The sequence below is a fragment of the Chenopodium album genome, chromosome 6 (genome assembly GCF_948465745.1).
Source record: "Chenopodium album chromosome 6, dcCheAlbu1.1, whole genome shotgun sequence".
NCBI classification, from domain to species: Eukaryota; Viridiplantae; Streptophyta; class Magnoliopsida; order Caryophyllales; family Amaranthaceae; genus Chenopodium; species Chenopodium album.
The window spans coordinates 10,763,865-10,781,606 of record NC_137839.1 but is presented as its reverse complement, the minus strand read 5'-3'; the positions used below and the strand labels follow the sequence as shown (position 1 = coordinate 10,781,606).

General features: G+C 33.9%; 1 protein-coding gene and 1 long non-coding RNA gene across 2 annotated transcripts; one reads left to right on the top strand and one right to left on the bottom strand.

Moving 5' to 3' along the window:
• Positions 1 to 3,679: 3,679 nt before the first annotated feature.
• Positions 3,680 to 5,149, bottom strand: LOC145634583 (uncharacterized). Its single transcript, XR_014113436.1, has 3 exons — positions 4,967 to 5,149; positions 4,345 to 4,649; positions 3,680 to 4,153 (listed from the first exon to the last, which is right to left on the bottom strand). It is a non-coding gene; the product is annotated as an uncharacterized LOC145634583 (long non-coding RNA).
• Positions 5,150 to 5,689: 540 nt separating this feature from the next.
• Positions 5,690 to 16,874, top strand: LOC145635846 (protein FAR1-RELATED SEQUENCE 5-like). Its single transcript, XM_081687213.1, has 7 exons — positions 5,690 to 5,929; positions 8,325 to 8,414; positions 9,253 to 9,366; positions 9,567 to 9,674; positions 13,058 to 14,082; positions 14,608 to 15,406; positions 15,695 to 16,874. Exons 2-7 carry the CDS (start codon positions 8,339 to 8,341, stop codon positions 15,874 to 15,876), a joined length of 2,304 nt encoding a protein of 767 aa, XP_081543339.1. The 5' UTR covers positions 5,690 to 5,929; positions 8,325 to 8,338; the 3' UTR covers positions 15,877 to 16,874.
• Positions 16,875 to 17,742: the final 868 nt, after the last annotated feature.

Below are 17,742 nucleotides of genomic sequence, written 5' to 3'. Positions count from 1 at the left end.
TTTGCAGGCTTCTAATACATAAAATCAAGAAAATAAAGTAAGCAAGCAGAGATGTAAATTAATTGAAGTGCTCAAGAACAAAAAGTCTAGAATAGTAGTATATTGTAATAATCTCAAACAGAAGAGCTTGATATACTTTTAGAATCCATCGCCTCACAAACTCGTGGAGATTCATAGAAATGCAAGGTCTAACAATGATCTAGCTTTGCAAATCTTTTGAAAAAAAACTAATTATTGCTTCAGATACAAAGGATCACGATCCTGCTCACCATCATTAAATTTATGCAGGAAACGGCACACATAGCTGACATACAAAAATAGGAGATAAGAGTGAATACTGAATATATTTGAAAGACTAACCTCTTTACTCTAACAAGGTTGTCCAGGTTGCTTTTTTGGTAGTTAAGTTGATATGGAGTCAAGGAGGGCCACACAGTTGAATTTTCTTTTTTGTTATAGAAGCACAAGACTCTAACTTCAAGCACTGCATTATTTTGCACCAACCTGCAATTGCTGCTAATATTACAGTAGAAAAGATAAAGGATTCTCAAGTAATCAGTTGTATGCTAATATATTTTAATAAATTATAAGGAGACTATCATATCAAACATGACTTCTTTGTTGACTCCTTAATATTCCCCAAACTCACTTGATAAGTTATTACACTCATATAAATAAAACACAACCCTTATCTAGACAACATTATTTACAAATCTTTACATATATATATTTTCTCACCTCATTTAATAAAAACAACAAAAGACTCATGTAATACGAAATAAGAAGTTGATTAAGAGTGATGAATAAACTTGGGGAGATTAGTGTTCGTTCATCAAATCTATTTTATAAACATTTAAACCCTTTAATACATTTAAACTAATTAACTTTAGTCAGTCACACATTTCAAAATTTAACATATACATTAATCCTCATCACTTTGGCAAATTATCAATTAGTCAATATCCTAATAGTCATTAGTCAAAATTGGCGACATTTTAACTTTATAACTAATGTGTAAATAAATGGAAGAAGGGAAGACAAAATAAATAAGAGAAGCCCAAGCATTCATTTTAGCACCCCAACCAACTCAACACAACAATACCACATAGGCATCAAATGAGCAATAACAGCCCGCTGCGATAAAACCAGGGTAGCAGACCGCAGTAAATTCCAGAAGGCATAACTCCTAGCACACAACTCCAAATCGAGAAATTCTTGAGCCTAGATTGAATAATGTTTCGAGATCTAAAACACTGATGAAGGGACTATGAGCTAAAAACAACTTCAGATCGATGATTTTTGGACAAAAAGAACATTAGTAACAGAGCAGCACCAGAATTACAGCAGCAACAACGTGAAACAACAGCTACCCTCTATAGTCACTCACAACAGCAATATCTAATTTGACAACATAAATTTTAGCAGCAAACACCATATGCATATAAGCAAATTAAAAAGAGAAAATATTGGGAGAAAATAGAAAGATAGGGAAAAAAAACAAGTAAGCTATTTGTGGGGAATAAATTCAAGCGTTAACCCCCTTGCTTGAACCCCACTGTGATCATACACTAAAGTACGGTGGCGTCCAAAACGGAAGAAGATAGAGCAAAAGAGTCGCCAACAAGTTTTAGGAACTTGTAAACCGTTCACAGGGTGAAGGTTACACCCCTTAACGATCCAAGAGATCGCCAACTCCATAAGGTCTAGAACCAAATAAGGGTTCGGGGATGAAGGTACAAATCCAACCTAAAAGAGATTGAACTTGCCCTAATAATAGGCCTCTACTTTATTCTGATCGTATTCATGTGCGCTTTCTGACTAATATGCAATCAATAGGATTAACCCTAAACCTGTTTATCTATGTTGATTGAATATAAATGCATAAATAAACTATTATTGGCGATCACTTGAAATATAATCATATTAACCCTAACAAGATTATTAAATATCTTATTAAGCGTGATTACAAGTACAAATTCCCTTTAAACATGCAATAAAAGGCGTGATCAAGCAATAACAATAAATATCAAGCAACATAATAATAAAATAATAATGATAAAATCATGATCATAAAATTATAACAATGAAATAATCATCATCATAATAATAATAACAATATCATGTTAATCATAATAATAATTATAAAATTATAATCATAATCAAAACAATTATAAAAATAATCATAAATCATGTTAAAGCATAATAAAAATAGCAAGATCCTAGGCATGATACTAACAAACCCCTAGCATGTCACTAAGAAATAAAAATCAAATCTTTAGCCCTAACATGATACTAACTATCATAAATATTAGGAAGAACGTAGGAAGCATCATAACAATCATATTTAATATCAAAGTTACCCTAGACATGATACTAGGAATATCATAATAACAATATAAACATGATTTCTACATCATAACATTAATAAAAACCATTAAAGCACTTACTTTGATGCCTCGTACCTCTTTCTAATAACAAAATACACGCGTTAGTAACTTCAAGGAAAATAAGAAACAAACAATTAAATTAAATAATTGAAAGAGAGATTTGGGACCAAACCCTCAGAAATTAAACCTTTCACGTCTAGGGCGAAGGCAACTTCGAATATGGCTAGGTGTTTCTAGATCTAATGAATGCAAAATTTTGTATGAAAAAGCAAGGTTTAGAAAAGAGAGAGAGAGATGAATGAATTAGAGAAGAATGAGAATTGAAAACTGATTGTAGGTGTATATAATTGAAAACTGGTTGTTGATGAATGAAGATGAATGTTGATGAGAATTGGATAATGATTAAAGAGAATAAGAGAGGATTGATTAAAACTGGTTATCGAAAACGGAGTTTTTAATACGTTATTTATAGAGAAATCAGCCAAAAAGATAAATTTACAAAACAGAGCATTGGCGCACGTGAAACAGAGCTGGCGCACGCAAAACAAAGCTAGCGCCAACGCTGGCTAATTGGCGCCAGTCGCCAACACTAGCGCCAGGCGCCAATAGCTGGCGCCAGGCGCCAATGCCTGGCGTCAGGCGCTAGTCCTGTTTTTGACGCGTTTTCGAAAATCAGATAAGTTTTGCCGTACAAGAGGATAAAATCGTATCTTTCCTCAAAAATGTTATTTGATTTTAATTAAAACTCTGAAAAGTCTACAAAAGTCAATTTATCAATGTTAATTGAATTAGGAATGAAAAGAACCTTCTAGAAGAATCTAGAAGACTAAAACCATTCCTAATTGCATTAGGAATGATAAATCATATTAGGCCCTCCCCTAGATCATTGGGCCGTATATAAGGTTCAAACCGGACCCAGTTTGGTAAATTGGCCATAACTTCCTCAATATTCATCGGAATTGGGCTTATAATATATCGTTGGAAAGGTCTTTGCAAGCCCCATCCAACTACACTACTATTGGACCCATATCATGGACCAACCAAACTGGATTGGCTGTTTTCTTAAAATAAGTTTTCAAAAACAGGGAGAAGAGAAAAGAAATTAAAACTTTCCGCAACACTAGACTTTCCACACTTTCGCTTCATTCGATTATGATTCGACGTGAAAGGTACTCATCACTGGGTTTGGTTTTGGGGAGACACAAATGGGTGTCTACACTATTCATATTAAAGGTTAGATGAAAATTGAACCAATTAGAACAAGAAAGAAAAAGGGGAGATAGAATTGTACCTTTAGATCAACAATTCTGTTACAAATTAGACAATAATGTTACTAACAATATAAAAAATCAACCCAAAAAAACGATAAATCACTCAAATTTAACCCAAAAAAAACCACCACACAATCGAAGAAGGCACTGAAATTCAACCCAAAAAAACCACCACACAATCAAAGAAGGCACTAAAATTCAACCCAAAAAACGAAATAAAAAGAATTAATGTCAAGCAGACTGGGTGCTAGCCAAAGCCTTCGAAGAAATAAGATCAATGATCTTATTTCCTATGTTGAGAAGAGCAGCGATGATGGTACAACAGTAAACATCGGCCAAGCAGCATTCACTACTACCCTCAATTTGCTGTCAAATACCTTTTTTTCAGTTGATATGGGTGATCCCAATTCTGAAATTGCTCGTGAATTTCGAGAGACAATACGAGGCCTGATGGAAGAAGTTGGGAAACCCAACTTTGCAGACTATTTTCCCTTCCTGCAAAAGATCGACCTACAGACGGCATACAAGTGTTCACTTTGGAAAGCTGATAGATTTTTTCAAGATTATGATCAACCAAAGGTTGCAAGGGGAAAGACCGTCAGGATCAATTGAAGGCAACGATGTTTTAGACGCACTGTTAGGCATTAATCATGAGAAAAATGAGAAAATTGAACTTTCGATCATACCTTATCTTCTACTGGTAGTCATCTGCTGTATCTCTCTTGAAAAAAGTTATTGGTTTTTGTTACGTTAAAAAAAAAAACAAATTGACATCTCTTCTCTGCAGGACTTATTTTCACCAGGAACTGACACATCATCAACCGCCCTAGAATGATTGACGAACGATTGCAAGAAAAGCAGCCATTAAGCTCAACTAAAGGCACTGATGTTCTGGATTCATTGCTAGAAGTCAATCAGGAGAAAACTACGGAAATTGAACCATAAAACATTCCAAACCCCCAAAAACACCACCACACAATCAAAGAAGGCACTGAAATTCAACCCAAAAAAAACCACCACACAATCGAAGAAGGCACTAAAATTCAACCCAAAAAACGAAAATAAAATAGAACAAATAAACCCTTAAAAAATAGAACAAATAAACCCAAAAAATCGAAAACAAATTGATCAAATAAACCCCGTTAAAAACGAAACAATTAATCATAAATACACCCACAAATATTCAACCAAAAAAATTCGAAAACATATCGAAAACAACACGAACATATATGCAAAAAAACCACGAAAATCGAATAAGTAAAGCCAAAAAATTTGAAACTAAATCGAGAAAGAGAAACGGGATCGAACCTGATGAATGTGACGATCGGGAAATCGTCTTCCACAACCTCAGACTCGAAAAATCGAAACGCTGAGAAGAATCGAAGCACCATCGTCGAAAGGGATGATCGTTGATCTTGAGTTGCAGAAGTTTCTCTCTCTAGGTTTCTCTCTCCTTGTTTCCCCTGAATACTCTGACCCATTTTCCTTCAGATTCAGACAGAGTGGGAAGAAGCAAGAAGGTTAGAAGGTGAGGAATTCGGTGAAAAGCAAGGGCCAAGTAAGTCGGTGAAAATAAGGGGTATAATTGGCAATTCATTAATGTTGGGGGCAAGGCTGTAATAGCACCACAAGATACTATTCATAAGCTACAGTAATTTGGTTTGCATTTTTATAAGGTTTAAAGATTAGGAAAACACAAGTCATAATTGCATAATTTGTGGTAAATATTTCCTTACTTAGAGTCATGTCATCAATCCACAATCAATTAATTCTAAAAAAATCAAGTTATAAATGAAATATATTCAATATGGGTAGATCTTTTGAAACGCCCAAAATAGTATATGGACTAACAATATGAAACAGAGGGAGTATTGTTTAAAAAAGTGATTATATCATCAAGAATGTGAGTATTTGAAAGTGTCAAATTTTGAATTTATAATAATTTATTGTACACCGGGTCCATACAAGACCAATTGTCAAAACTTAATTTTGATTAATTTTACAAATTTAATAATTGGTTTCCTCCTAAACTTAAACGTCTAAACCCAAAGAAACAAAAAAAAATTGGCCAGAATAAACCCTTGAAATTTCTCTCTCATTCTCCACTATAATCCAACAATAATATCCACAAACAATCCTTCAAATTTCTGCGAATTTCAACGACGCCTTGGAACTGCTCTCTTTATTTTCGTCATTTTGATCTCTAATTCAACCTCATTCATGCTTACATCTCCAATGATTGACCTGTTCTTCATCATTTTGAAAAATTAGGTAAATTATATTCTGATTATCTTTTGTCCAATTTTATTTAATTTGACCTACAAATTGTTTAATTTAATTGAATTGGGTGATTAATTTGGCCAGCCCTGCAATAATTTTTATATTTTAATTGTAGGTGTAATTAAATTTATCAAAAACTTGAATTTGTAGTATATAGGTTAATATCAATATGTTCATTAGATTAGTGTGCTAATTGTGCAATTTGTTTAGCATCATGAAAAAATACTCCTTTTTTTTTTTTTTTTTTTTTTTTTTTTTTTTTTTTTTTGCTGTTATTTATCTTAAAAGTAATTTTTTGATGTATAAAAAAAAAGGATTTGAATTGTTTGCTTCATAAATTGCTACGAAAGAAATTATAGGGAACGATCAAGTTGTATTTGGAATTTGGTTGATGTTACATTTCTCATTTTGTTATGCAAAATCGTGGATTTCGACTTCAGACATTCAACATGATCAGCAGGAAACTTGTGCTGTATTAAATATTGGACAGAGATGTTATAATCGAAAAAGGTTGGCGTTGAAAACGCTGTTATGCTGTTATAAGTTGAGGTTATAGTGAGTGATTTCCTGGTCGTATAAACGAATCACTAGAAAAAAAGAAAAGGGTCGATGTGTATCGAAAGTTCAAACTGGATTCTGCATTAGTTCCTGCTTAGAGAGACAATAACTTTGCAGCTAGTTAGTGTCATGACCGTCTTTTCCTGTTGCTACTTTTGAGAACCTCATAATTGCTACTACCTTTTTGGTTTGGATCTTAGCTGTGCTTGCTTGCGCGTGATATTGTCCAGGAAGATAACTTGGACAAACTTGTAGGATCTATTTGTGGAGGGCTTAAGATCTCGGGGTTTGGGTGTAAGGGGTAAATTAGTGAATTGAACTCAGTAAAGGGGTCTATAGTATTAATGCTTAGAACTTAGAACTTACGGAGTATAGATAAAGAGCTGCTCTGGAATTAGCTTCAACTACTTTGCTATTAGAAATTACAATGAACATGTGATTATTAAATCTTCTTGCGTTGGCATTATGGTTTGAGCTAGCTACTTCAGAGTTGCAATCTTATTCATATTCAAAACTCTAAATGAATTTTTTTGAGACTTGTGTTGGTACAAATCATACAATGCACTGACATAAAAGTGTTACAAATTTGGAGTAAACCATGTACTCCATAATTTTTTTTAGCTCTTATTTTGATCTACTTTTGCTCCGATTGTGATGTTTTCTTGACTTTAAGGATTTGTTTTCATGTCTATCCTTTGAGCTAATGCATGAATATAACATGATATGTTGATTATTACATGTTGTAGGATTTCATTCAGCATGGTGAATACAACTCTATGTATGACATACCCTCAAACTATGAAGAAAAATTTTTGTATATACCCAGTTTACACTAATATTAGTGTACATCGAGCAGTATAAGGATAACTTTTAGCTAAATTTAGGGTAAAATTTTGCCTATTTTTGGGTAACTTTAAACATCATACAATTTTTATATAAATAGACAACAAGAAAAGTTTTATAAAGGTAATTTAATTACATTCAGTCACTAGTAATTGATTTTTAGTTATTTGAAATTGTGATTCTTTACTAATAAAGCGTAGATAATTTTTATTTTGTATTGGGTAACTTTTATTCATTTCAGGGGTAACTTATGATCACTTTAGGCTATCTTTATTATGGATGTACAATAATTATTGTATACCCGATTTTTGTTAAAGTGTGTGAACTATGAATTTAAAAGTCAATAACAAGGATTAAATGGAAAATACTTCTCCTTGTGAAATTATGACCTTTATGTAGATTTAGCAACTATTATGTATCCTAAATACCTAGTTAAACACTATACTTTAATACTTTATATCTTAGAATTATGTAAGCTGTTCGAGATTGGAAGTCTGACAAACTGGTAGCATCCCTCTACCACTGGACTCAAAATTCTTACTCTCTTTTGCACCTAGTGAAATCAACTAAGGAAAAGTTAGAAGACTGCTTTACTTGAACTGTCCCTTTGAGGCTTTGAAGATAATCACGCTAGTTAATAGACTTAACTGTGCAACTGTGGGTCTGTGGCAACCTGATTGTTGACTACTATCTATTGGCTACTGTAGTTTTTATTCTCGCACTTCTGTCAGCGGGCTATATTATGGTAGATAATACATTGTGGTCTGAGTAAAGGTGCTACACTTTTGAGCTGTTCATGGATGAAAATGCTCATCTCTGAACTCTGTTTAAGTGACTGAGAGTATAGCTTTATGTTCCTGTTCATTAATTCTCTTACCACCAATCATTTGAACTACTTTAACATATACGGAGAGCATGTACGTTACCTTCTTTACTTTTATATTATTTTAATTATTTATTTATTTATTTGTTTATTTTTGGCAAGTCCTAAAAAAAACTATGGAAAAGAAGGCCCAAAAGAAAATGCTTATAGAGAGGAAAATACAACAGCCCCAGGAAATCAAACCATCACAAGGTATTGTATAAATTAAAAACCCCTAATTCATTTGACAATGTTGATCAATATGTTCACTTTTTCATGTTATTCTTTAGCGTCTACTCATCTAGGTTATGTTGATCTTTAGACGACATGCTGTTCGGTTGTACACTTAAGAGAAGTGGCATGTATTTTTAATTATGCTATCATAAGTTATACTTTGTATGTACTTTATGAGTGATTGGGCAGCATCTAGTCTTTCTACTAATAAACTTGTTTACTTACATGTTAATTTACAACGCATTACCACTTGAAGAACGAGGAAGTGAGGGAGCCCATCTCCAGATTCCCAACTGAGGTTATAATTATAATTGGTTGCATATTTACCGAACTCAGAACTAGTTGTACTTTGTGGTCAGGCTTTTAGCCAGCTTGTGCCATAAGTTGCCATTTTGATAGCATGTCATCCCCTTCAACTTTAGCATTGTGAAAATGGTGAACATAAATATGACCATCTTCTGAGCTATGCAGCAAAACGGAAAAATAAAAAGCAATTTGATTATAAAAGCAAATATTAGCTATCAGTTACTACCTCCATTTCTTTTTGTTAATTCCGCTTTCTGTTTTTGTCTGTTCTTCTTATTGGTTGCATTTATCTTTTATTCTATTTTGGCATTCATTTCTACCCAAATTCTTTTCTACTCCCTCTTTTTCTTTATCTTACAAAAAAACACAAGAGTCACAACACCCTCATATAAGTCATATCTAATATTTTCTTATACATAATCCCCATTGACAATTGAGGTAACCGTAGCTTTCCTTAAGGATCAGTGGTTGTATGTGAGTATGATTTTGAAAATCAATAATCTTTTTGCAGGTGAAACATCTTTTAGTTGTGAAATCAAGCCGAGTCATGTTGGAGAATATGAAACTCATGAAAGAGATCCTACCATAATCAATGATCAACAATCATGCGATGGCAATGACAATGGTAAGAATAACTTTCAATCTCTTATTTGTCCCAGTTTACAATGCTTATTACAACTTGTAGAAATATATCTCTAAGAACAAGTACTCTTATTGAAGATTTATAATTTCTCCTTTTTAATTACTACATGATAGAATCACTCATTGGGAGCTGCATAATCGTATAATCTGACTCTAATTTTGCAATCAATTGTCTCATTGCAGGCGAAACCTCTTTTAGTTATGATGATACCCAGTTGGGTCTGATTGGAGAAGATGAAAGAGATTGTGGGACTTTAAATAATCAACATTCACCTGATGCTAATGACAATGGTAAGAATAAATTTCAAACCCTTGTCTTAGAACTTTTTGCAACACTTGTGTCATTTTATGAACTCTATTCCCTTTTAATTATGCAAATGTCATGCTACCTTTTAGTATATATACTTCCATTTCCCTATTACTTTTTGCATGGAGATTATAGAGAGTAAAAAAAGTAGAGAAGAAAAATAGTGGATGGGTGGCTTATTGATTGTGGTCCCAAGGAAATAGTGGATGGGTGGTTTAACTATAGATGTATAACATAATGGAAAATTTAATTTAAATTATCCAGCCTTTGCGCAATCTGATTTTATTAATCAAACCTTTCGATTATTCAGTAATAACCCAAGCTTTATACCCTATTCTATTCTATTAGGCCAGACCGGTGACCTACAATAATAAGTCACCTTGCCACGTGTCACGTCAAAATATTTATTGTCATTTAAAAAAAAAATCAAGTTTAGTTCCTTCCTCCTTCCTTTCTCTTTCCTCCATCCTTCCTCCTCCAGTCCTCTATAACTTTCGGCAGCCACTCCCCTCCGACCTCCCTTACCCTTCTCTTTCCTCTTCCCTTCTAGGCTTTGACCACCGTAAATTCTGGCAACAAGTAACCAAATCCGACCGCCCCTCGAAATCCTGTCGAAACTCCAACACTTGAAATCCGCTGAAACACCTGCCCTTGAACCCGAATGCCGCTGAAACACCCACCCTTGAACTCGAAACCCCTTAAAACACCCACCCTTGAACCTAAAAACTTGAAACCATACACCATTGATGCCGATATACCTCAAAACCCCTACTTCTAACGGGTACGGGTGACAAACTTTTAAATAAATCGGATGTATAATAAAATATTGTACATCCGTTATAAAGTTACCCTAAAATGAGCAAAAGTTACCCTAATATTAATAAAGTTGCTCTGTCATAAATAAAAGTTACGAAGTACTTATGCTTTATTGATAAAAGTTACCCAATAAATTGTAAAAGTGACCCTAAATTTGATAAAAATGACCCCCGATGTACAGTAAATTACTGTACACCGGGTGTATACAAAAGTTACTCTAACGGGGTTTAGTTATGGGTTTGTGGGGTTGGGTGGTGGGGGCGCCTGGGGTGGCTGGAGAAAGGGAGGGGCGGTAGGGGATGGTAAAGGTCGGAGAGGGGGAGGATGGGCCAAGGAGATGGGTGGCAGCTGGCAGGGGAAGGGGTGGCAGCTGGCGGGGGAAGGGGAGGGGGGAAGACTTTTTTTTTTTTTTTTTTGTTAAAATTTGAAAATGAAAAATGAAAAAAAAAAATGGTCACTTTGGCTTAACAAAATAGAACACCCCCAAAGCTTATTATTGGTGAATATCGAAAGGTGGGATTAATAAAATAAGATCGCGCAAAGATTGGATTATTTAAATCAAATTTTGCTAACATAATTTGTATCTATATTACATTTTGTACAAGACATGTATTTGAGACAGTTTTACTCCCTTTATACCAATAAATTCTAGGAACATGGTTTCTAGAGAGGAATTGTATTGGTGCATTGTTGAATAAAAAGGGAAGTAGTGGGAATAATTTATTGTTTGTAGCGGAGTGAGCCCCAAACAGATTGTCTGCGGCTCTGCACGTATCCATTAGTCATGGACGAATTGACGAGTTCAATTTAAGATGATGTACCAATGGTATATTATGTTTGCAGATGATTTTGCGTTGATTGATGAGGTAAAAGACGACGTGGAAAGTAAGTTGGAGTTGTGGCGACAAACGCCGAAATCCCAAGGCTTTAAACCGAGCAAGTAAGAGAGAATATTTAGAATGTAAGTTAAGCGTAGTTAACAGGGATGTAGGGACAATCTCACTGGATAGGAGAATCTTCCAAAATAATGGGAATTAGATGGAGGTGTTGCTCGTAGAATTAAAGCTGGTTGGTTAAAGTGGAAGAGTGTTACAGGGTCATGTGATCTTGATCCTGACATGCCCTATATGGAAGGGAAAATTGTACCGCATGACAGTTAGGCTTGCATTATTATTTGGTACTGTTGGGCTGTGAAGCATTTTCACAAACATAAAGTGAATGTGGTCGGGATATGTATGCTGTGGATATATGGCCATACAAGAAAGGATCGATTGTGAATCAAGATAATTAGAAAGTAAGGGTTACATCTATTGAAAACAAGATTAGGGAGGATTGTCTAAGGTGGTTTAGTCACTGCTAAAGAGGCTTGAAGAGTGACAAATTGATGGGATCGTGAGGGTCTGGGAAGACCTAAGAAAATTTGAAGGAGAAATTAAAAGTGATATGAGCCTTTGAGGGGGTTGAGGAAAATATGGCGTTGGATTAGGTGGAATGGATGGAGAAAATCTATGCCAAAGACATGTCATGACTTTAAATTTAAGTACTTTTTTTTTTCCTTTTACCTAAAATCATTGTGTTTTGCAAACCCTATTTATTTTCCTATTTTGAGGTTTTCTCGAACATTATTTGCTTGATTTTCCTTTCTTTTATTTCCTCTTACTCCTCTTTTATATAGAGTATGACTTTCTAAAATTATATTTTGATATCCTCTCTTTGTGATTTAACTTTATATTACCCTTGTTTCTCTTTTCTCACTATGTTTTTTTCTCGTTTTTTGTCCACTTTCATTTTATCACTTTCCTTTCTTTGTGCCTTTTTTGCGAACAGTTCCTTACGACAATTTATGTAGCTGACTCCAAATTATTCTTAGGCTTTGTTTTTGTTGTTGATGTTGTTTTAGTGGAAGTGAATGAGAATATATAGTGGGACTAGAGGGGTTTTGCTGGTTAAAAGGTAATTAAAAAATTAGTGGATGATAGACCCCACCCAAATGAGAAATGATGCTTATATTTAAGGACAAGAATTTGGGAGAAGTTGGGCTTTATTTATGGATGGAGGGATTATATCACTTTTGTTATTAGATACTTAGGGATTAGAATTTTACCCTTTGTACTTCATATCTTAAGGTCATTTTTATATATGTCAATAATGGATTTTTTAATGATTAGATTATTCTTAATAGGCACTTATAGATTTAATTCTCCAGTCACATTTAATATTAATGATGTCACTTGTTATAATTGCAGATGTCACTTGTTATAATTGCATTGGCACTTAAAATATTTTTATTATTTTACCTTATAAATAAGAAACTTAATGTTATAGATATTTCCTCAATTCCATTTCACTTTGAAGAGTTTCAAATCAGCAATCGCTTTTGATATTTTCTCATGTTACTTTTTATCTTTCCAGTGTCATCTTAAATACTTCAAATGTCTTCTCTATGTCACAATTAATATCGTTACCACATAGGCTTTGGCGTCATCAAATTAAGGTTAATGATCAGATATGTGTTTTAGATTCACACAAAGCTCGGTTTCACCTTTTACAGAAAACCAGCAAGAAGAAGATTACACATATGATAATGACCTGAGTATTGGTGAATGTTTGCTTGGACGTGAAGTTTTAGATCTCGATGATGCATTAAATCTGTATAAGGCTCATGCAAGAGCTCTTGGGTTTAGTGTTAGGAAGGGGACATCAAGGAGAAGGTGCAGTAATAGTGTCATTTTTGAAAAGTACTTTGTTTGTTCAAAGGCTGGTTTAAGAAACAAAGGCAAAAAAGAAGTGCAAACGAAGAGCCTTGTTGGGATTTCAACCACTGAAGGATCTGCTTCAACTACCAGTCAAAAGAAAAGGAAACTTAGAGTAGTCAATGAGACACACACAGATTGCAAAGCATCTATACGGTTTAAGATGGATAAGGAAGGAAGATTCATTGTTGCTGATCATAACATAATACATAACCATGACTTTGTAAAACAGGAAGAATGTCATTGTCTAAGGTCAAAATTATCTACCTCAAAATGTGTAGGCAAAGTTATTGAAACAATGGTGACTTCAGGTAGTAAGAAAATGGATTGCTGCAAGTACTTGTGCATTGCAGATAAGGAGAAAGAACTTGATGGTCACACAAAGACAGATTATCTGAATATTGTTTCAAGGCTTAAGATAAAGAATTCAAAGGGTGGTGACATGCAAAATGTATTAGATGTCATGCAACGAAGGACAACTGATGGTAATTCTTTCTTCTACAGGGTAAAAATTAATGATGATAATCAGATTGTGAGCATATTTTGGCGTGATTCAATGATGCTGGAAGACTACATAGCGTATGGGGATGCATTGATATTTGACACGACATACAGAATAAATAGATATAATTTGATATGTGCCCCATTTTTTGGAATAAACAACCATTGGAAAACCACCATGTTTGCTTGTGCCTTTATTTTTGATGAGAAGACGGAGATATTTGAGTGGCTCTTGGAAACCTTCAAGAATTCTATCAGTGGACTTGTACCAAAGTCCATATTCACCGACCAAAATATAGAGTTGACTAGTGCAATTGCAAAGGTAATGAAATTACAAACTCTCTTTTTATAATTATATACTTTGCATGTCTTTTAAAATTTTGATTATGTTACTAAATAACTTAAATACGGCATATTAAAGACTATTCTATACTTATGTAGTTTTTGTTACTTGGGTGCATTTATTTTCAGTTTTTAATATATGCAACGCATGTTTCATAATGCTCTTAATATTTAATATTCGCACAAGTATCAAGTTCAATGAGAGGTCGAGTGTATAAAAAGTGGGTGGTTGTATGTAAAACGTGACTTGAGTAAAAGAGGGAGAGAGACAGTACAAATGTGAATAAGTAAGAGAAATTGAGTGGAAAGGTGTATATATTGTGGGTTAAGAAGGGTAAGGTAGTAATTGGGGTGTACCATAAAAGAAATAAAGTAGATATTTGTGCAAATAGCAAATGTTAAATCATTGTGAAACAGAGTTACAGAGGTAGTATGTAAAAATTTTTAGCTTTGGAATATAAATTTTCCGAAAACTAATTTCAATTATTTTTTTTTTCTTGTTTAGGTATTCCCAAATTCAAGACATCGTCTATGTATTTGGCACCTCCAAACAAATTTTATTTCTAATTTTGATATGCTTAGAAACAATCCTACTTTTATGGACATCTTCAACAAATGCTTAACTGGATGTGACAATGAAGAAGAGTTTTTGAGGTGCTGGACAGAGATGATCAGTACATATGGCCTTGAAGAAAGTTTTGGGTTTTCACAGCTATACAAATTGAGGGATAAATGGTGTACGGCTCTAAGCAAAGACTTCTTTACAGCTCGAATTTTGTCTTCACAAAAAGTAGAAGTGATAAACAGGGCTGTATCATTTGGAGCTAATCAGACAACAAGCTTATTTGAGTTTTACCACATTTTTGAGGATACAGTGAAACGTTGGCGTAACATTGAAGAAATTGATAACTTTAAATGTTCAACTGAAAGACATCCTGCAAGTGAATCGCGATGCAAACTCTTAAAACACGCAGCCGAAGTATATACACTGGATTTATTTGATGACTTTCAAAAAGAGTTTGATATGGCAATGGGTAGCTACATACGAGCAGTTGCAAATCACGGATGTTCCAAGATGTATGAAGTTTCACTTAATGAAGACTTTACACAAAGTCACAACGTTCAATATGATGATGAATTCCTTGAACTTTCTTGTACCTGCATGAGTTATCAAGAATGTGGCTTGCTGTGCTATCATATTTTGAGGGTTATGCACATGCACTGTATTTTCGAGATCCCAAAGAAATACATTATGAAACGTTGGACTAAGTTAGCAAAGTCTGAGATTTGGACTAAACACAAAGGTAACAAATATTTAACTTTGGATATGTATAACATAAATGCTTCAGAACAAATTGTGTTGTATGTATAGAATGCGTCTTTCTCCATGCTTTGTGTCACTTTTTATCTAGGACATAATTGCTACTGTGTAACTTTACCATAGCTGTATCATTTTTTCGAAACAAACTGCCAACATATGTCTTTGTGAGCATGATGTCACTTCAAGACCTATTCTGTTCTATTCAAGTTAATTGTAATTATATCATGTAATCTTATACTTATGATAATTTAACATGTTTCATATCATACAGATGATGATGATGCATTAACTGTTGAGGATAAGGAGCTGCAAACACCGTGGCGTCACACAATGGCTCGTAGTTTCTATAATCTCCTGACCACATGCCAATTTAACGAGCATGCTAAGAAAGTATGTGAACAAGGGTTAAATGATTTGCGCAATGCTGTCAAACCAAAATTTTCCAACAAATGAAATCAACACTTCTGACGATTACGAAGGCGAAGAGAATGTGGTAACTCTATAATCAAAGAACTAAAATGTGAGCAACTGGTTACTGAGGTGGTGCAGGAATTGAGAAATAGCAGTAAAGGCTGCAGTGAATACAGCTGTGTACATCAGTGACCTTGCTTGCTAAGCACTTAGATGCCAATGCATTTGTAACGCCATTCAGATGCTGTAACTCTGTTTGAAACTTAGTATGGTGCATCATCTTGCTGAAATTTGCTGTCTGGTCTGAGCTAGGCAGATCAGCAGATGTTACTGGGCATTTGGCAAATTCTGCTGCCGTTTATCGTCCTCTCATCAGTGCCAAATTGATTATAGTTTGCTGCACTAAGATTTGATTTGTGAGAGTCTGTAACAACTATTTTGGTGTATTGAGACCTTGAAAGCTATTGCAATTTGAAGATATGCAGATGCAGAGATGCTGGTTCTGGTTTCTGGATTTTGAGGAAAATAGATAAATTTGTGCAGCTTTACAGAACCTTGCAAATAGTATCAGTACACTGCTATATACTCCGTATGATCAGTGATGAGTGACTGTCGGATTTCAGATTGCTAGCTGCAGTAGATTTCGGACTTGCCCTGCAGATAAGTTGTAAATTGAGTCCAAGTTATCGTCTTATAGCTATCCTGTTGAGAATTATTCTATAGCTTATATTGAGTACTGAGATAACCTGTGTTAGTCATTGATTGTACATAGCTGTTACATATGTTGTAAATACTGATTTGATAGTCGATATGATTCATAAACTACGAGTAGAATGTATTGTTTTACTCTGTAAGTTAAAGAACTGTGGTACGGCTTACTTTAAAGATTTGTTAGTGTAGCAAATGAAATTGACATTAAAACACAAAATCTAGTTTTCTTTTAAAATCTTTTTAGTATAGTACTTTTATTTTTTTTATCGAAATGTCGCTAAAGGCAATGTATCACAATCCCCTTTATTAATTGAAGGTATACTTTCTCATTTCTCATTGGAATTATTACAACTTTTTATATATTCTCGTCTTAAAATTACTCATCGCAGATTCAAGTGTAGCAAAATCATATTTCAGTGACTCAAAAGTTGTGAAACTGTCGCTTATCAAAGCATAAAGAGGCACATATCGTCATGAGAAACTCATTTGATTTGATGAAAAACAAGTGCACTACTAAATCTTTTGTAAAGCTCATAAAGTTCCAAAAACTTCTCATAACTTCAACTGGTGTTACATCATACTTCTTAGTTATCTTCGTTACCAAATTAATGACTCCCTCCGTTCTTAAATAATCAACATATTTTGTCTGTGCTCGCCATTCATTTTCTAACTGTGCTATACATTTTTACCAATGTGTTAATAACACTTATTATCATATTAAATCTATCATAAATTAAGTCAGAGAGCTGTCAAAATCTGTTAGGCCATCAATCTATATGAGTTGTTACAGAGATAACATCTGTTCAGTTAATCTGATAATATGAGAGATGATCATTGTTTGATCCTTCCATGTTTATTGATCATCCTAAGTTATTGATCAGTCTTTCCTGTCTTTGAGTATGAAATATGTTTTGCTTAGGATCAATAAACCATTACTCTTGATTACATGTGGTTGTAGCCAATGCATTATTGGTGGAACTACGTTTCTTTGTTCTATATGTGTTTTTATTTATAAGTCTTTTTCGTATTCGTTATAACAGAATTGTTGCTTTAAAAAAAATGAGGGAATACCCATCACTAAATATATAAAATTATAAAAGGTTAAATATCAAAAGGTAATACGAGTACTTATATTAATACGAATCTAACCCCTCATTTGATAATTATATATATATATACATATTTATATATAGAGGG

Coding starts and splice junctions, on each gene's coding strand:
- LOC145635846 (XM_081687213.1), top strand. CDS start 8,339: ATGGAAAAGAAGGCCCAAAAGAAAATGCTTATAGAGAGGAAAATACAA. Junction 14,083..14,607: donor TGACTAGTGCAATTGCAAAG/GTAATGAAATTA, acceptor TTTCTTGTTTAG/GTATTCCCAAATTCAAGACA. Junction 15,407..15,694: donor GATTTGGACTAAACACAAAG/GTAACAAATATT, acceptor CATATCATACAG/ATGATGATGATGCATTAACT.